Source organism: Jaculus jaculus, chromosome 1 (assembly GCF_020740685.1).
Source record: "Jaculus jaculus isolate mJacJac1 chromosome 1, mJacJac1.mat.Y.cur, whole genome shotgun sequence".
In the NCBI taxonomy this organism is placed as follows: domain Eukaryota; kingdom Metazoa; phylum Chordata; class Mammalia; order Rodentia; family Dipodidae; genus Jaculus; species Jaculus jaculus.
In genome coordinates, this window is record NC_059102.1 from 102,044,735 (window position 1) to 102,065,923 (window position 21,189).

The 21,189-nt window shown below is 42.5% G+C and overlaps 1 protein-coding gene across 1 annotated transcript in view; it reads right to left on the minus strand.

Moving 5' to 3' along the window:
- The window catches only part of Smu1 (SMU1 DNA replication regulator and spliceosomal factor), a 39,649-nt gene extending 18,823 nt beyond the window's left edge, over window positions 1-20,826 (minus strand). The window contains exons 1-3 of the mRNA XM_045142087.1: window positions 20,709-20,826; window positions 17,740-17,950; window positions 11,938-12,090 (exon numbers count right to left, since the gene is read on the minus strand). Of these exons, the coding sequence (XP_044998022.1) occupies window positions 11,938-12,090; window positions 17,740-17,950; window positions 20,709-20,734 (390 nt within the window). The 5' untranslated portion in view covers window positions 20,735-20,826. The remainder of the gene's footprint in view (window positions 1-11,937; window positions 12,091-17,739; window positions 17,951-20,708) is intronic.
- Between the last annotated feature and the right edge of the window lie 363 nt (window positions 20,827-21,189).

Sequence of the window (21,189 nt, forward strand, 5' to 3'; positions counted from 1 at the left end):
CTTTTTTATTTTATTTTACTTATTTTGAGTGAAAAAGAGAGAGAGCCAGACAGAAAGAGAGAATGGGCATGCCAGGGCCTCTAGTCACTGCAAATGAACTCCAAATACATGCATCCCCTTGTACATCTGACTTTCTTGGGCACTGGGGAGTGCTACCTAGATTCTTAGGCTTCACAGGCAAGTGCCTTAACCACTAAGCCATCTACCTAGCTCCAAAGATTCATTCTTTAAAAAACTTTTAGTCAAGCCAGGCGTGGTGGTGCACACCTTTAATCCCAGCACACAGGGAGGCAGAGGTAGGAGGACTGCCATAAGTTCGAGGCCAACCTGAGACTACATAATGAATTCCAGGTCAGCCTGAGCTAGAGCGAAACCCTACCTCAAAAAACAAAACAAACCAAAAAAAGCAAAAAACTCTTAGCCAAATGACACATAACCTAGAAACACTTCATCATTCTAACTTAAAACCTGTCCTGGTAATCTAAACTCCTATCATCCACAAGGGTTTGTGTAAGTTATTCTTATATAATTATTCTATATTACCTGGTACCTAGTAAATTCTTCCTTTTATTTTGACCTCTAATGAATGACTAGATGAGGGGCAAAAAATTTAGTATCTTTCTACCTGTCTATTTTACATACACATATAAGTTTGGAGGTGTAATGGCTTGATTCAGGTGTCCCCCATAAATTTATGTGTTTGAAATGCTAGGTACCCAGCTGGTGGCAATTCTGAAATTGGAGCCTCCTGGAGGCAGTGTCTTATTCAGGGCAGGCTTATGGGTGCCAGTTTCCCCTTGCCAGTGTTTGGCAAACTCTCCTGTTACTGTTGTCCACCTGATGTTGGCCAGGAGGTGATGAGTCCACCTTCCCTTGGCTCATGCCATCATAGAGCTTCCCCTCAAGTCTGTAAGCCAAAATAAACCTTTTCCTCCCACAAAAGCTGTTCCTGGTAAGGTGTTTTCTACCAGCAAATAAAGCTGACTAAATCAGGAGGGATTTACAACAATGTATTAAAAAAAATAGCAAAATACACTTTTCTATTAAAAAGTGATATGTATAAGAAATATTCAACTACAGCAGAGAAGTAGGAGAGATCCACAGCCCACAGAACCATGCAGAAGCGGCTCCAGCAGCATCGGCACCAGGTCCACTTCGCCATAGCCATAAGGCTCTGCCTGGGCTGCAGGAAAAGGCCAGCTGAGGAGACTTCCCACTCACACAAGCCTGCTCACAAACTCAAGAAATGTGAAGGGAGGAGTGCAGAGAAAAACAGAGGAGTGGCTAGTGAAGAAGAGGATCACATGGACCAAAGGAAGAACTAGAGCCACCATCTACAGCCTCCCCTCCCCCACCGCCAGCTCAAGCACCAACAAGCACCAGACACCTGGAGAAGGAAGCTCACCTACACAGTACCCAGAACAGGTGACCAGAGCAGCGATCCAGCAACCCAGCCAGCCTACCTGAGCCTGAACCACAGCAAAGAGGGACTCAAGTGGGAGCACAGCATAACTGAGATGAAAACAATCCCAAAAGGTAACTAGGTTTACACCAGGTCAGTACCAGCCAAATAAGCCTGGTATATAGACTTGAATCAGAAGTGCTAACTGTACCTTCCATGTCAGTATAAATTATATTTTAAATCTAATGGATGGTTGGATTTGCCATTCTTAAATAAGCCATATTTGGGGCTTGTCATTTGTTGCTTCCGGATTTATAGTGTCTTTGTTTCCTCTTCCGTTGTTCATTAGGGAAGGGTATCACTTGGTCACAAGCTGACTTGGAACCCTCAACAGACCAGAAATCTTAGCTTTCTAGTTGACAGGATTAAGGGTGTGGGGCAACACACATCCTAAGGGACTATGACTTTGTTAGAGAATCTGGTTGTCATTAATACCTACTCCTGCATAACTACTCTGTGCTGTTTTACATTGAATATGTACATTGTTAAGTTAAATTTTAGAATCCGCCTGTATTTTGCTCCAATCAGCCTACTTGAATACTCTCATAATAGGCAAACCCAACATCTGGGGTCACTTTTGTAGATACTCTGAGCGTCTTAAGAGCCACACCTACCACCTTAAGCTCCTACCCTGAAGATATATAACAACAGATTGACTGACACATCTAATAATACTGCAGATAATTAGAAAATCCGAGCATTAAATTAATGCAAGATGCAAAAATACATATATTATAACACAAGAAACAGCAAAAGTCAAGACAATATAAATCCACCAAAAAGTATTAATGCATCAGAAATGACCTCCAGTGAGACAGATTTACAGGAAATGCCTGAGAAAGATTCCAAAAGAATGATTATAAATATGTTCAAAGAAGTCACAGAGGAAATCAAAGAAATTAAAGAAGACAAAGGAAACCAATTTAATGAAATAAGGAGGTCAATAGAAGACATAAATGAGGAAACAAATAATAAAGAAAAAACAGTCAGAATTACTAGCAATGAAGAACACAGTCAAAGAAATATAGGAAAATCTCACCAGTAGAATGGATGAAGGAGAGGACAGAATATCTAAACTAGAAGACAAGGTAGCAGATCTAATACAGTCCAACAACGAGAAAGACAAACTAATAGGAAAGTATGAATGGGAATTTCAAGATATTCAGAACACTATGAAAAGACCAAACATAAGAATTCAGGGTATAGTAGAAGGAGAATTTCACTCCAAAGGCATAGTAGGTGTTTTCAACAAAATCATAGTAAAAAACTTCCCCCAAATTGGGAAAAAGATGCCAATCGAGATACAGGAATCCTTTAGAACGACAAACAGACAAAACCTGGAAAGAACCTTTCTTTGCAATATTATAATTAAATTACAAAATATACAAACCAAAGAAAATATATTGAAAGCACTTAGAGAGAAAAATCAAGTCACATACAAAGGCAAGCCCATCAGGATCACACCAGATTACTCAACACAAACTTTAAAACCCAGAAGGGCTTGGAATGATGTATTCCAAGTTCTAAAGGATAACAATTGTCAACCAAGGTTACTGTATCTTGCAAAACTATCCATTCAAGGGGCTGGAGAGATGGTTTAGCGGTTAAGCACTTGCCTATGAAGCCTAAGGACCCTGGTTCAAGGCTTGACTCCCCAGGACCCACATAGCCAGATGCACAAGGGGGCGCACGCATCTGGAGTTCATTTGCAGTGGCTGGAAGCCCTGGCGTGCCCATTCTCTCTCCTTCTCTCTCTGCCTCTTTCTCTCTGTGTCTGTCACTCTCAAATAAATAAATAAAAATTAAAACAAAAGAAAACTATCCATTCAAATAGATGGAGAAACAAGGACATTCCATACAAAAGCAGGCTAAAGGAATATTTGAAGGCAAAAACCAAGCTCTACAGAAAATACTTGAAAGGATTTTTTATGCTGAAGAGAAAGAAAAACACACATATAAGGAACCTGGAAAAAAAACACATACTCAAGTACTAGTTAATACAAGACAGCAAAGGTAAAACCAGAAGAAATTTTTTTAAAAAGGCAAAAAATACACACCTTTCAATAATGACTCAATATCAACGGCCTCAATACCTCAACCAAAAGACATAGGTTTGCAGACCGGGTTAAGCGTGATGGCGCATGCCTTTAATCTCACCACTCAGGTGGCAGAGGTAGGAGGACTGCTGTGAGTTCAAGGCCACCCTGAGACTACATAGTGAATTCCAGGTCAGAATCCTAGAGCGAGATCCTACCTCGAAAAACCAAAAGAAAAAAAAGCAGGATCCTTCAATTTGTTGCCTCCAAGAAACTCACCTTTCTACAAAGGATGGACACTATCTTAGGGTGAAAGGTTGGAAAACAGTGTTTCAAGCAAATGGGCCTACAAAAACAAGCAGGGGGTGCTATCCTAATATCTGACAAGGCAGATTTCAATCCAACAGTTCAACATTAGTTAGGAAAGATAAGGAAGGTCACTTTATATTGATTAAAGACACACTCCAACAAGAGGACATTACAATCCTAAACATACATGCACCTAATATGGGGGCTCCCAAATTCATCAAACAAATGTTATTAGAAATAAGGTCACAGATAACACCAAACACAGTGGTAGTGGGTGACTTCAACAACCCACTCTCATCAACTGACAGGTCATCCTGGCAAAAAATTAACAGAGAGGCATCTGGATTAAGTGAGGCCACAGAACAAATGGACCTAACAGATATATACAGGACATTTCATCCAAATACTGAAGAACACGCATTCTTTTCAGCAGCACATGGAACATTCTTTTTTTGTTTTAATTTTTTTTTTCATTTATTTTTTACTTATTTGAGAGAGACAGACAAAGAGGCAGATGGAGAGAGAAAGAATGGGTGCACCAGGGCATCCAGCCACTGCAAACAAACTCCAGACATGTGTGCATCCTTGTGCATATGGCTACGTGGGTCCTGGGAATCAAGCCTCAAACCGGGGTCCTTAGGCTTCACAGGCAAGCGCTTAACCACCAAGCCATCTCTCCAGCCCGAACACAGAACATGGAACATTTTCTAAAACAGACCATATATTAGAACACAAAACACAAAGCAGGGCTGGATAGATGGCTTAGCGGTTAAGCGCTTGCTTGTGAAGCCTAAGGACCCCAGTTCAAAGCTCGGTTCCCCAGGTCCCACGTTAGCCAGATGCACAAAGGGGCGCACGCGTATGGAGTTCGTTTGCAGAGGCTGGAAGCCCTGGCGTGCCCATTCTCTCTCTCTCCCTCTGTCTTTCTCTCTGTGTCTGTCGCTCTCAAATAAATAAATAAATAAATAAAATTTTTAAAAAATGCTGGGATTAAAGGCATGTGCCACCACACCTTGCTGAAACTTAAAAAAAAAAAAAACACAAAGCAAATCTTAACAAATACAGTAAATTGAAATAATTCCTTGCATTCTATCTGATCACAATAGGATCAAATTACAAATCAATAGCAAGAAAAGCTAGACAGCATACACAAAATCATGAAAACTAGCCAATACACTACTAAATGATGAATGGAGCAATGAAGAAATCAAGAAGGAAATAAACAAATTCAGTCAAATGATAATGAGAACACAACATACCAAAACCTTTGGGACACAATTAAGGCAGTCCTAAGAGGGAAATTTATAGCTTTAAGTGCCTATATTAAAAAATTGGAGCCGGGCATGGTGGCGCACATCTTTAATCCCAGCACTTGGGAGCCAGAGGTAGGAGGATTGCCATGAGTTTGAGGCCATCCTGAGACTATATAGTGAATTCAGGTCAGTCTGAGCTAGAGTGAAACCCTATATAGAAAAACCAAAAAAAAAAAAGAAAGGTCTCAAGTAAACTTAATGCTTCACCTTAAAGCCTTGGAAAAAGAAGAACAAAGCAAACCAAAAATCAGTAGACGGAAAGAAATTTAATAAAGATTAGGGCAGAAATTAATGAAAGAAAAACCAAAAACAAAATCCAAAAATCAATGAAACAGAGTTGATTCTTTAAAAGAATAAACAAGACAAATAAACCATTAGCAAATCTGACCAAAAGAAAGAAAGAAGAGACACAAATTAATAAAATTAGAGATGAAAAAGGCACCATCACAACAGATAGCAGAGAAATTCAAAAAATCATAGGGACATACTCCACTAAGTTTGAAAATCTGAAAGAAATGGATGATTTCCTTGATTTATATGACCTACCTAAACTAAATCAAGATAAGAATAAGCACTTAAATAGAGCTATAACAAGTGTGGAGATCCAACAGTTATCAAAAATCTCCCAACCAAAAAAAGTCCAGGGCCAGATGGATTCACTGGTGAATTTTCCCAGAACTTCCAGGGAAGAACTAACACTAATGCTTTTTAAGCTTTTCCATAAAATAGAAAAAGAAGGAATCCTACCAAACTCCTTCTACGAAGCCAGCATCATCCTACTACCAAAACCAGGCAAAGATAGAACCAAAAAAGAAAATTACAGACCTATTTCCCTCATGAACATAGATGCAAAAATTCTCAACAAAATATTGGCAAACAGAATATAAAAGTATGTCAGAAAGATATTCATCCTGACCAAGTAGGCTTTATCCTAGAAATGCAAGGATGGTACAACATAAGCAAATCGATAAATATGTAATACATTATATAAATGGTCTGAAGGACCCCCCGAAAAAAAATCACATGATCATTTCATTAGATGCAGAAAAAACATTTGACAAAATCCAACATCCCTTCATGATAAAAGTCTTACAGAGACTGGGAAGAGAAGGAACATATCTCAACATAATAAAGGCTATTTATGACAAGCCCACAGCCAACATATTACTAAATGGAGAAAAAGTGGAAGCTTTTCCACTAAAATCAGGAACAAGACATGGGTGCCTACTGTCCCTACTTTTATTTAATATAGTACTAGAAGTCTTAGCCATAGCAATAAAGCAAGCGACGTACATAAAAGGGATACAAATTGGAAAGGAAGAGACTAAGTTATCATTATTTGCAGATGACATGATTACATACATAAAGAATCCTAAAGACTCTACCAGCAAATAAACTGTTAGGGCTGATTAACACCTATAGCCATGTAGCAGGATACAGAATAAACACAGAGAAATCAGTAGCCTTCCTATCTGCTAACAACAAACACACAGAGGATAAAATCAGAGAATTACTCCCATTCACAATTGCATCAAAAAAAGAAAAAGTAACGTGAAGTAAACCTAACTAAGGAAATGAAGGATCTCTACAATGAAAACTTTTAAAACATTCAAGTGAGAAATTTCAGAAGACACTAGGAAATGGAAAGACATCCCTTGTTCTTGGATTGGAAGAATCAATATTATGAAAATGGCAACCTTACCAAAAGCAATCTACACATTTAATGCAATCCCCAACAAAACTCCAAGGCATTCTTCACAGAAATAGAAAAAGCAATCCAAAAATTCATTTGGAAGCACAAAAAGCTAGAATATCTAAAACAATTTTGAGCAACAAAAATAAGGCTTATGGTATCACCATACCTGATTTTAACCTATACTACAGAGCCATAGTAACAAAAACAGCATGGTACCAACACAAAAACAAGACATGCTGATCAATGGAACAGAACAGAGGACCCAGATGTAAGTCCAGATAACTATATCCATCTGATCTTTGACAAAAATGCCAAAAATACTCATTGGAGAAAAGACAACTTTTTCAGGAAATGGTGCTGGGAAAACTGGATATGTATCTTTAGGAGGATGAAAATAGATTCTTCTCTCTCTCCATGCACAAGAATTAGTCCAAATGGATTAAAGACCTTAGTATCAGACCTGAAACTCTGAAACTGCTAGAGGAAAAAGTAGAGGAAACCCTTCAACATAGTGGTCTTAGCAAAGACTTTCTGAATATAACCCCAATTGCTCAAGCAATAAAACCACAGATTAACCGCTGGGGCCTCATGAAATTACAAAGTTTTTGTATGGCAGAAGACACTGTAAAAAGAGCAAAGAGGCAACCTACAGAATGAGAGAATATCTCTGCCAGCTATACATCTGATAGAGGATTAATATCTAGGATATACAAAGAACTCAAAAAATTAAATAATAAATCAAACAACCCAATTAAAAAGTGGGCTATGAACTAAATAGTTCTCAAAAGAAGAAATACAGATAGCACATAAGCATCTAAAATAAGTTCCACATCCCTAATCATTGGGGAAATGGAGATTAAAACTACACTGAGATTCTATCTCATTCCTGTCAGATTGGCTACCATCATGAAAACAAATGACTACAAATGCTGGTGAGGATGCAGAAAAAGAGAAACCCTTTTACACTGTTGGTGGGAATTCAATCTGGTCCAGATACTCTGGAAATCAGTGTGGAGGTTCCTGAGACAGCTAAAAATAGATTTACCATATGACCCAGCTATAGCACTCCTACGTATGTATCCTAAGGACTCGTCTCCTTAGAGATACTTGCTCAACCATGTTTATTGTTGCTCTATTCACAAAAGCTAGGAAATGGAACCAGAAGTCCTTCAACTGATGAGCGGATAATGAAGATGTGGCACATTTACATAATGGAGTTCTTCTCAGCGGTAAAGAAAAATAAAGTTATGAAATTTGCAGGAAAATGGATGGATCTGGAAAGGATTATACTAAGTGAGGTAACCCAGGCCCTAAAAGCCCAACACTGCATGTTCTCTCTCATATGTGGATCCTAGCTACACAGGACTGGACTTCATTGTGAGTAGGAAGAAAATTCAGTACCAGAGGACAGTAAGCTAGAAAGGAGATAAAAAGGGAACAGAAAGGAAGGGACAGGGGGATTCAATACACTGGTATATGTGTGTAAGGAGAAGAACAGATTAATGGGGTAAAAAGGCCTAAGTGAGGTCAGGGGAAGAGACTGAGTAAAGGGAGGGCTAATCAAAATCCAAGAGGATATAGATAAATCATATGGAAACCTACTTTTTTGGACAATGCAGCAACACTCAGAAACCATAGATTGTTACTAGAAAATTTTCAGTGCCAGGGATGGGATACCTTCCAGTGAGTTGTTGGCCAGGGAGGTCCCTGATGCCCCCAAAGCATTACAGGCCATTGCCAAGGCCCTTGGTTTCCCACCAGGAATAAATGATAAGACCCTATTGCTGAAGATGCCACATACTTGGGCTACAAGGTCACTGAGAAATCCTGCTGGAACTGAGCTGAAAACATCTTCCATGTAGACCAGCTGACAGGAAACTGGGAAAAGCCACGCTGCATGCAGTTCAATGGGAGAAAGAGAAATTACCAGTCAAGATACTCAACAGTAGATACTGCAAGCCTTATATTTGGCCAACCAGGCCAAATGAGTCATTGGGTACAATAGTAGCACATCTGTTATGGGGGAAACCAACCGCCCTCTAATTTGACTGGAGGCCCGTTCCATGGAAGGGAATACATTCCTGATACTGAAAACCTGCAACAGGGGTAGCCATGAGCCCTAGGAGTGTAATGTCTGCTGCTGTCTGGCTAAATGTATATGCTATGCTCATCAAATTGCCCAGTAAGCACTTCTCTTAATGTTCATACCCATACATTAATGTTACTCTCACTTTTGGTCAGAGAACCTTCTCTTTTCATATGGCAGTGACACTGGAATGACTCAGAAGGCATCATGATGCTGAGAAGAAGTGATAGAGGAGTGCTCAGCACTGCAATATCTCTATCACACCTTCCAAGACTCAGAGTTCATTGTGGAAGTGGTGGCAGAAAGAACGTAAGAGCCAAAGGAAGGGTAGGACTCCTTACAATGTGCTCCTCCAGACACAAAATGGCCTGGATATCCATGACCTCACGGTGTCTGACACTACCCACACAAGACCATCATAATAGGAGAAAAAGATGACATCCAAATAAAACAGAGTGATTGAGAGACGGAGGGGATATGATAGAGAGTGGAATTTCAAAGGGGAAAGTGGGGGAAGGAGGGAATTACCATGGGATATAGTTTACAATCATGGAGGTTGTCAATAAAAAATATATTAATTTAACAAAAAAAAGTCATGAGAGGTATGGGGGCAGTAACCCATGCTTTAATCTCAGAATTCAGAAAGCAGAGGTAGAGATCACTGTGAGTTCAAAGCCAGCCTGGAACTACAGAGTAAGTTCTACATCAGCCTGAGCTAGAGTGAGAAAACGTCACTATGCTCTATGTTGTTTTGTTTTTGAGGTAGGGTCTTACTCTAGCCCAGGCTGGCCTGGATCTCACAATGATCCTCCTACCTCTGCCTCTGAGTACTCAGATGAAAGATGTGCACAACCAGCACTCAGCTGCCCTACATTTAAACAACACAATCAGCCAAGAGATAAAACCACAAGTTTCTGGGAATGTAGAGGGCCGGGAGAAAACTACAATTGTTAGGAGCAAGGGACACAATGATCAGTAAACACACTAACAGTCAGCTAACACTACAATGACTGAGGCTGATATGGAACATCAGAATAAAAGTTTCCGTTTTGGGCTGGAGAGATGGCTCTGCAGCTAAAGTGACTGGATTTAAAGCCTGACAATCTAGGTTCAATTCCACAATACCATGTAAAGGCAGATGCACAAAGTGTCTGGAGTTTGTCTGCAATGGCAGGAGGATCTGGAATCCCATTCCTTCTCTATCTCTGTCACTCAAATAAATCAATAAATATATTTTAAGTTTCCCTTTTATTGAAACAAGGACTTGATCCTGCCCTTAAACGCTATGCTCTAGCCTCAGCCTTCTTGAGTGCTAGGATTATAAGCATGTACTTTATTCCAAACTTTTTTGCTTCTTTACTAGCCAACATACAATCCTCAAAAATGAGGCAAGGGGGCTGGAGGGATGGCATAGTGGTTAAAACATTGCTTGTGAAGCCAAAAGACCCAAATTCAATTCCTCAGGACCCACATAAGCCTCTCTCTCAAATGAAGGAAAGTTATCTTAGAGGTGGGCCTGGTGGCACACGCCTTTAATCCCAGCACTCAGGAGGCTGCAGGTAGGAGAACCGACACAAGTTCGTTGCCACCCTGAGACTACATGGTGAATTCCAGCTCAGCCTGAGCTAGAGTGAAACCCTACCTCAAAGAAACAAAACAAAAACAAAAAAAAGGGGAGGGTCAGGTATGGTGGCACACACCTTTAATCCCGCACTTTGGAGGCAGAAGTAGGAGGATTACCATGAGTTCAAGGCCACCTTGAGACTACATAGTAAATTCCGGGTCAGCCTGAGCTACAGTGAGACCCTACCTCAAAAAAAATTTTAAAAGAGGAAGGAAGAAGGAGGATTAACCCTCACATTCTCAGAAAGACTATTTCCATTTTTATTTATTTGATGTGGAGTCTCACTCTTGCTTAGGTAGACTTGGAACTTTCTCTGTAGCTCAGGTTGGCCTAGAAATTACAGCAATCCTCCTAACTCAGCCTCTGAGTGCTAGGATACAGGTGTGAACAACCAAATCCAGCAAGAGACTTTACTTTTTAATTTTTTATTTATTTTATTTAGAGAGAGAGAGGAGTAGGTAGATATAGAGAATAGGTGCACAAGGGCCTTCAGTTGCTGTAAATGAACTGCAGACACATGTGTTACCTTGTGCATGTGGCTTATGTGGGTCCTGGGGAATCAAACCTGAGTCCTCTGGCTTTGCAGGCAAATGCCGAAACCTCTAAGCCATCTTTCCAGCCCCAACTATTTTCTTTTAATTTATTTTTTTATTTGAGAGCGACAGACAGAGAGAGAAAGACAGGTAGAGGGAGAGAGAGAGAATGGGCGCGCCAGGGCTTCCAGCCTCTGCAAATGAACTCCAGACATGTGCGCCCCCTTGTGCATCTGGCTAACGTGGGACCTGGGGAACCGAGCCTCGAACCGGGGTCCTCAGGCTTCACAGGCAAGCGCTTAACCACTAAGCCACCTCTCCAGCCCATTTAAATTTTTTTTTTAATTTATTTATTTGAGACTATTTTCTTTTAAATAGCAAATTTTGAGCTGGGGAGATGGCTCAGAGGTTAAAGGTGTTTTCTTGCAAAGCCTGCTGGCCTGGTGTTCAATTCCCCAATACCCACGTAAAGCCAGATGCACAAAGTGGCACAAGTGTCTGGAGTTCATTTTGCAGTGACAAAAGGTCCAGTATGCACATTCTCTCTTTAGTAATACAATTGTTTGTTTGTTTGTTTGTTTTTTGAGGTAGGGTTTCACTCTAGCTCAGGCTGACCTGGAATTCACTATATATCTCAGAGTGGCCTTAAATACATGGTGATCCTCCTACCTCTGCCTCCTGAGTGCTGGGATTAAAGACATGCACCACCACGCCCAGCTTAATAATACAATTTTTTAAAATAGCAAATTTCAGGCAACATTTCTAAAAATTAGTCCAAATCACAAGGCTTAATAAAATGGTTCATAAAAGTACATTTTCAAAAAAAATATGAATGCACATGTTACAATAACTATGTCTTTTCATTATCACAATCATACCTCACGAGGATCAAAATAAGACCTGGCTAGGAGGTTCTCCAGATGAATATACCGCTCTGGTTGGGTTTGTTTTAACATAATCATGGGGTCAGTCTGTCTCAGAAGTGACCGGGCAGCACCCAATTCACGGAGTTCTATCAATTCCAGAACAACCTGGACAAGACAAAGAAAACAAATGTTTAATATGTGCTCTTATCATTACTTTTTTTTTTCTTTTTTTTTTTGAGGTAGGTTTTCATTTTAGCACAGGCTGGTCTGGAATTTACTATGTTGTCTCAGGGTAGCCTCAAACTCATGGTGATCTTCCTACCTCTGCTTCCCAAGGGCTGGGATTAAAGGCATGTGACACTAGGGCCAGCCTTATTATTTTTCAATAAAAATTCTAGGTCAAGTGGGGTGTGGTGGCGCACACCTTTAATCCCAACACTTGGCAGGCAGATGTAGGTGGATCACCATGAGTTCGAGGCCACCCTGAAATTCAAAGTGAATTCCAGGTTAGCCTGGGCTAGAGGGAAACCTTACCTTGAGGAAAAAAAAAATTCTAGGTCAGATATATGGTTTGGCAAAGTAAATCCCAATATTAAGAAAAGTGACTTTCTTTTTTACTAGAAATTTTAGGTGGACAACTAAAGTAACTATAAGTAGGAATCAGGCTTAGAAGATGGCTCAGCTGTTAAAGGCACTTGCTCAAAATGCCTGCTGGAAGCCAGGGGTGTTGGCACACACCTTTAATCGCAGCATTTGGAAGGCAAAGATAGGATAGCCATGAGTTTGAGGCCAGCAAGGAAGTACAGAGTGAGTTCCAGGTCAGCTTGGGCAGGATATCCTACTTCAACAACAACAACAAAAGCTTTCTGGCCAGGATTCAATTCCCCAGTACCCATTTCAAGCCAGATGCAAAAAGTAATACATGTGTCCAGAGTTTGTTTGCAGTGGCATGAATAATTCCAAGTTTGTACTAAAAAGATGGCTCAGAATATAAGTCAGTTACCAGAAAGACCAACCAGATGACTAGAAAGCTAAAGCTTTGAGCCAATTCTTCAGGAAAGATGACAGATCTCTTAAAAAAAAAAAAAAAAAAAGCCGGGTGCGGTGGCACACACCTTTAATCCCAGCACTCGGGAGGCAGAGGTAGGAGGATCTCCGAGAGTTCGAGGCCACCCTGAGACTACACAGTGAATTCCAGGTCAGCCTCAGCCAAAGTGAGACCCTACCTCGAAACCCCCCCCAAAAAAAGGGGGGGGCCTAGACATTGTGTTTGCCATCATGCCTACATAATGCAGCCCCAATAACCTCAATGGAACTTCCTAGCTAGTAAGGATATTGATATGCCAGCTGTGTTGTATGTTCACACTTTGTACTGCATTTCTCTTCATTTCCCTAGTTCTGAGTTGTCTCCTTAGAACTACCACTGCAGTCTCAACTATAGAGGTCTTTTTTTAAAAAAGATTTACTTATTTATTTGATACAGAGAGAGAGAGGGAGACAGAATGGGCGTGCCAGGGCCTCCAGCCACTGCAAATGAACTACAGACGCACGTGCCACCATGTGCATCTGGCTTACATGAGACCTGGAGAATCAAAGCTGGGTCCCTAGGCTTCGCAGGCATGCACATTAACTACTAAGCCATCTCTCCAGCCCTGTTTTGGGATTTTTTTTTGGGGGGGGGGGGAGGAGCAGGGTTTTCCAAGGTAGGGTCTCACACTAGCCCAGGGAGATTTGGAACTCAATCTATATTCCAGGCTGTCCTTGAACTCAGTGCAATCCTTCTACCTCAGCCTCCCACAGAGGCTGGGATTGAAGGTGTGCACCACCACAACACCTGTAACTACAGTTTTTCAGATTGAAAATGATTCTACAGACCTGGCTTGGTGGTGCACGCCTTTAATCCCAGCACACAGGAGGCAGAGGTAGGAGGATCGCTGTGAGTTTGTGGCCACTCTTAGACTACATAGTGAATTCCAGGTTATCCTGGGCTAGAGTGAAATCCTACCTTGAAAAAAATAAAAAGAAAGGAAAATAATTCTACAGAACTGGAGATGGCTTAATGGTTAAGACACTTATCTGAGTAGGCTAAGGACCCAGGTTGAGTCCCCAGAACCCCTGTAAGCCAGATACATATGGTGGCACTTGCATCTAAAGTTCATTTGCAGTGGCTACAGGCCCTGGTATACCCATTCTCTTTCTATCTGCCTCTCAAATAAATAAATAAAATAAAAAATAATTTCACCAGGTGTGGGGGCACACACCTTTAATCCCAGCACTAGGGAGGCAGAGGTAGGAAAATCACCATGAGTTTGAGGTCACCCTGAAACTACATAGTGAATTCCAGGTCAGCCTGGGCTAGAGTGAAACCCTATCTGGAAAAAACAAAGTAATTATATATATGTATGTATACATATGTATATATGCATATATAAGGGTATACATATATATATATATACATATATGTATGTATGTGTATGTGTATGTGTATATATATATACACATACACACATACACATACATACACATACAGAGAGTGTGTGTGTGTAGTAGTTTGATTTAAGTGTCCCCCATAAACTTAGGTGTTCTGAATGGTAGGTTGCCAGCTGGTAGAGATTTGAGAATTAATGCCTCCTGGAGACAACGTACTACTGAGGACGGGCTTATGGGTATTATAGCCAGCTTCCCCCTTGCTAGTGTTTGGCACACTCTCCTACTGCTGTTGTCCACCTGATGTCGGCAAGGAGGTGATGTCCACCCTCTGCTCATGACATCATTTTCTCTGCCATCATGGAGTGCCAAAATAAACCTATTTCCAAAAAGCTACTCTTGGTCGGGTGATTTCTGTCAACTAATACGAACCTGACTGCAACAGTAATGTTGGTACCAACTGCTAGACACCTGACTGTGTGGCTTTGGCCTCTTGGAGCTGATTTTCAAGAATGTGCAAAGATTTGAACCTTGGCCTAAGAGATGCCTTACAGTGCTATAAGTACAGCTTGATGGACTATTCTGGTCAGAGTTGAAAGACCTGAATACAGTAAGAACTATGGGCTGTGAGGTTTGGCTTATGAGGATGAAAAAGAACTTTGCCTGGACTGGCTAGTAGTTTATGTGAGGCTTGCTATTATGACTGTGTCCTGAGAAGTTGTGCAAAGTTGCTTTGCATAGAAATGGACTGGTGTGAGCACAGGGATATGGCACAGAAAAGAATCTTTAGGCCAAAACTGCTGCCTATTCGGCTGTAATAGCATGAGAGATTACAATCTTTAAGAGTGGAAGTTAGCCGGTGTGGTGGCACACTCAGGGGGAAGAGGTAGGAGGATCACCATGAGTTCCAGGCCACCCTGAGAATACAGAGTGAATTCCAGGTCAGTCTGGGATCCTACCTCAAAAAAAACAAAAAAAAAAAAAAGACTGGAAGTCTGCTTTATCCCCTCCCCCCCATTAACAAATTTGCACCCTACCTGGTATTGTGAAGTATAAGAAACACAGGAAAAAAGAGGGTCATTGAGTTTGTGAAGCAGGCTTTCTGGATGCCTGCAGACCTGATGGAGCTGTGAGGATGAACTGTGGATTTCAGTGGAGATGCTGGACCACAAGATGGCTGTAAAGGAGAGCTGCCAGCCCCTGATGAAGTTTTCCAGGACTATGAGTAGTCTACCTGGAGGGGTGGAACTGGAACTCCAGAGACTTGCTGCTGGTTAGAATTATCGAACTTGGAGACTTGTTACTGGGAGTTGTTGGACTTGGAGTTACAGAATTTGACATTTGCCCTGTTTGAATCTTGAGTATTTCTTTGCTATGCCCAATGTCATCTTTTGCAGTGTGAATGTTTGTATTCTGTGTCATTACGAGTTTTGGGGGGGATTTTTTGGCATTATGGCTCAGTTAAAAGATCTTGGACCTTGAACTATGGACATGTATGAACATCATTAGGATTAAAAAAAAAAAAACAACTACAAGACTTTTAAAGTTGGACTGAATAGGGCTGGAGAAATGGCTTAGCGGTTAAGCGCTTGCCTGTGAAGCCTAAGGACCCCGGTTCGAGGCTCGATTCCCCATAACCCACATTAGACAGATGCACAAGGGGGCCAAGCATCTGGAATTCATTTACAGTGGCTAGACAGCTGGCGCGCGCACTCTCTCTCTCTCTCTCTATCCCTCTCTGCCTCTTTTTCTGTCTGTCACTCTCAAATAAATAAATAAACAAAAAAAAGTTTAAAAAAAAAGTTGGGCTGAATACATTGCATTTTACATCATGGATGGTTATCAGTTTATAGGGGCATGGGAGGAATGTGGTGGTCTGATTCAGGTGTCCCCCATAAACCTAGGTGTTCTGAATGCTAGGTTCCCAACTGATGGAGATTTGGGAATTAATGCCTCTTGGAGGCAATGTATTGTTGGGGGTGGGCTTATGGGTGTTATAACCAGTGACCCCTTGCTAGTGTTTGGCACACTCTCCTGTTGTCCACCTGATGGTGGCCAGGGGGTGCTGTCCACCCTCTGCTCATACCATCATTTTCCCTGCCATCATGGAGCATCTCCTCGAGTCTGTAAGCCAAAATAAACCTTTTTCCCACAAGCTGCTCTTGGTTGGGTGATTTCTACCAGCAATGTGAACCTGATTGCAACATATGTGTGTGCGTGTGTGTGTATATAATAATTTCAAGGGCTGGAGAGATGTCTCAGTAGTTAAAATGCTTGCCTGTAAAGCCTGACGACCTGGGTTCAATTCCCCAGTACTCATGTAAAGCCAGACATACAAAGTGACACATGCACCTGGAGTTCGTCTGCATAGGCTGGATGCCCTAGTGTGCCCATTCTGTCTCTCTGTCTCTCTCTCTGCTTGCAAATAAAAAAATTTTTAAATTTAAAAAATAGTAATTTCAAGCCAGGAATGGTGATGCAAGCCTTTCATCCTAGCGCTCAGGAGGCAGAAGATGATCACCCTGAGTTTGATGCCAGTCTGGAACTACAGAGTGAGTACAGGTCAGCCTGTACACACAAATTCAATTTCTTGAATTTCAGTATTTTCTGGGATGAGGCTGACCAAAAAACAAACAAACAAACAAACAAAAAAATTCAATTTGGGGCTGGAGAGATAGCTTCGTGGTTAAGCACTTGCCTGGGAAGCCTAAGGACCCCGGTTCGAAGCTCAATTCCCCAGGACCCACGTTAGCCAGATGCACAAGGGGCACATGTGTCTGGAGTTCGTTTGCAGTGGCTGGAAGCCCTGGTGTGCCCATTCTCCCTCTCACTCTCTGCCTCTTTCTCTCTCTCTGTTGCTCTCAAATAAATAAATAAAAATAAACAAAAAAAAATTTAAAAATAAATTTGAGAAAATCTTGGCTCTTCTAAGAAAAAAATATATTATAAGCACTGACTTTTTTGATAGTTTATATTGATTATAAACTTGTCAGGATGTAGAATCATCTGAGAGGGATTATCTTGATTAGGATAATTGAGGTGGGAAGACCTATCTTAATTGTGGGCAGGGTCCTGAACTATATATAAAAGAGAAATATAGCTGAGCACTTGTATTTATTGCTCTCTGCTTCCTCACTATGAGCTAAATGGGACCAGTTGCCTCGAGCTCCTGTTGCCATGGCTTCCCTGTCATGTTGGAATGAAACCTGGAAGTGTAAGCTGAAATAAATCCTTCAGGTAGTTTGTTCCAGCAACAAGAAGGTAACAAGAGTCAAGTTTTACAGGCACTACTATCTGAGTGCTTGAAGAAATATTCAATGATACTTCCCACTCATGAGGCCAACCCAAAATAGACCAAACTATGGGTGCCATCACTGCCATTCTTACCTGTTCATAGAGGTCGATAAGGGTTTTGTCTGGCAGTTTCAGAGACTGTATAGCCTGTAAAACGGTATCCCAATGGCCACTATTAATATCAGCCACAAAACTTTCAATGCTGTCCACAGTATTCAGAGAGACCGTAGTCTCCTCCTGTAAGGTGGCCAAGGCTCGATGTAAACTGTTTTCCTTCAGGTACTGCATGATAAGACGGATCACACTGAAAGACAAAAGGCACTAGCTCAAGAATCCTCATTTGCAAGAGAACAAAGGGAAACCTCACCCCTCATCTTAATCCTTCAATCATATTCTTTTTACTCTTCTTTTTTTCTATTCTTTTTTTGGTTTTTGGAGGTAGGGTCTCACCCTAGTCCAGGCTGACCTGGAAGTCACTATGGAGTCTCAGGGTGGCCTTAACTCATGGTGATCCTCCTACCCTCTGCCTCTGGAGTGCTGGGATTAAAGGAGTGCGCCACCACGCCTATCTTTTTTTATGAGTAGAAGTTTCCAAAAATCACAAAATCCAAAGGAACCCTAGAAATAGAAGTGGGTGGAGAGGGCTAGAGGGATGGTTTAGCAGTTAAGGCACTTGCCTGCAAGCCAAAGGAGCCAGGTTCAATTCCTCAGGTCCTACATAAGCCAGATGCACAAGGTGGTGCATACATCTGGAGTTCATTTGCAGTGGCTGGAGGCTCTGGCATGTTCATTCACATTCTCTCTCTCATCAAATAAATAAATATATATATTTTTTAAAGGGCTAGAGGGATGGCTTAGCAGTTAAGGCATTTGCTTGCAAAGGTAAAGGACCTAGGTTCGATTCCCCAGGACCACATTAGCCAGAGGCACAAGGGGGTGCACACATCTGGAGTTTGTCTGCAGTGGCTTAGTGGTTAAGGCATTTGCCTGTAAAACCAAACGACCTATGTTTGGCTCCCCAGGAGCCACATAAGCCAGATGCACTAGGTAGAACATGCATGTGGAGTTCATTTGCAGTGGCTGGAGGCTGTGGTGCACCCATTATCTCTCTCTCTCTCTCCCTCTAATAAATAAAAACAAATATTTTTTAAAAGAAAATCCAAAAAAAGAAAAAGGCTGGAGAGAAGGCTTTGTGGCTAAGGTGCTCCCAGCAAAGCCAAAGGACCCAGATTTGATTCCCTAGTACCCACATAAGGTGGCCCATACGTTTGCAGTGGCTAGAGGCCTTACACACTCCTCTCTATCTGCCTCTCTCCTCTCAAATAAATAAATGACATATTTATGAAGGAAAAATAAACTGCCAGATGTGGTGGCACATATCCTTAATCCCAGCACTCAGGAGGCAGAGGAAGAAGGACTTCCGTGAGTTCCAGGCCAGCCTGAGACTGGTCAGCCTGGGTTAGAGAACCTACTTCAAAGGAAAAACAAAACAAAACAAAACAAAACATTCATGACTCTGCTTCCTGATAGCAGATGCTATGTGATCAGCTCTCTTACTACCAGGCCTCCCCCAACATGTGGACCACACCACTTCAACCTCTTAAGCTGAAATAAACTCTTCCTTCAGTTAAAAAAAAAAAATCTTAACCTCCAATACTGCTTACCATCCTTTCTTTTGCATTTCTCATTTGCTACCACGTTATCATTCATATTTTACGTCTTGATTTTGTCTATTGTCTTCCCCATCAAAACATGTATTCTTTTTTAAAATAGTTTATTTGCAGAGAGAGGAGGGAGGGAAGGAGGAGGAGAGAATAGGCGCACAAAGGCTTCCTGCCACTGCCAACAGAACTCCAAACACAAGGTCACTTGGTCCATCTGGCTTTACTTGGGCACTGGGGAATTGAACCCAAGCCGTCGGGATTTGCAAACAAGTGCCTTTAACCGTTGAGCCACCTCTCCAGCCTCCCAAAGCATGTATTCTGTGAAGAAGAAAACAAAAAGATTCACAAGCCCGGTGTGGTGGCGCATGCCTTTAATTCCAGCACTTGGAAGACAGAGGTAGAAGGATAACCAGTGAGTTCAAGGACACCCTGACATTACCGAGTGAATTCCAGGTCAGCCTGGGCTAGAGTAAGACCCTACCTCGAAAAACCAAAATTAAAGAAAAAAAAAAAAAAGATTCACATTTAATTACAAGGTGAGGGGTGTATGTGTATACAATTTTTAACGAACCAGGACATCGGTATGAAATCCAGGCTGTCTTCAAACCCCCGATTGTCCTGCCCACCTCTCTCTAATGCTGGGATTACAGGTGTGAGTGCTACGACATTGAGCTTCCCGTCTTGAACTGCATAGTACTGGACAGGATTCAGCATTTACTGAACTAACAAACTTCCTTCTGCGGGTCTCAGGAAAGGTCTCCCTCCCTTACACTCAGAACACAGATGTTCTGTTAGCAAGGACAGGTGGAAAGTGGAGTCCTGGCCAAGTCCACTGAGAAAAGACTTTCAGGTCATCTAATCCCACGCCTCCCGAGTTCCTCACACGCGCCAACTATCATTCTTCTGACCCCACGTCCAGGTTCTACCTCTCCTTTGTGGCTACAGAGGTTCGCAGCCTCCAAGCCGAAGATAAATCAAAAATACAAGTCTTCACTGGGCCTGATTGAATAGCCAGTCGCCCGTTCACTCGTAAAGCGGCAACTGAGCGTCTACGGCGGCGACTAGGCACTGGGACTGCAAAGAAAAGGGGCGTCCCTGGGCGTCGGCGGCGGCTGGGAGGTCCGGCGCACCGGCGCTGTCGGGTGATGAGCGCTAGGTAGCAGAGGACGAAGCCAGGTTTGCGGAGGGTGCCGTTCCCCGGCCCCACGCTCTGGGTCTCGGGGACCTCTGGGCTGGACGGCCAGGAACATCTGCTTTCTGGCGGGCCAGCTGAGAGGCAGTCGGAAGGCCAACAACAATGGCCCTCCACTCTCGGGGCCCTCGGACCTTCCCCGGATGTCCCCTTTCCACACCAGGGACTTCCCGGCCCCCGCGGACGTCCGCCACCACGGAACTCACTCGGAAGACTCGATTTCGATCGACATAGTGGAACCTTTGCGGCCGCAGGTCCGACTCCTCGCAGGCCTAGTCGCGCAACGTTGCGCGACACTTCCGGCCGGCGGCCGCCTTCCGTCACTTCCGCTCGGCGTTCGGCGTAGCGGAAAGACCGGAGCGTGCGTGGAGGGGCGGGGCGTGCGTGGAGGGGCGGGGCGTGCGTGGAGGGGCGGGGGCGTGCGTGGAGGGGCGGGGCTGTCAAACAGCCAAGCGCCTGCTCTGGGGGAAATCAATGCTACAGTAGAGGGAGACTGATGACAAGAAGGGCTAATTTGGAAATTTAATTTAATTTAATTAATTAAACTAGCTGATTAGATTTAACGATAGGACCGGTCGGGCGTGGTGGCGCACACCTTTAGTTCCAGCACACAGGAGGCAAAGGTAGGAGGAAGGCCATAAGTTAGAGGCCACCCTGCGACTACAGACTGAATTCCAGGTCGAGACA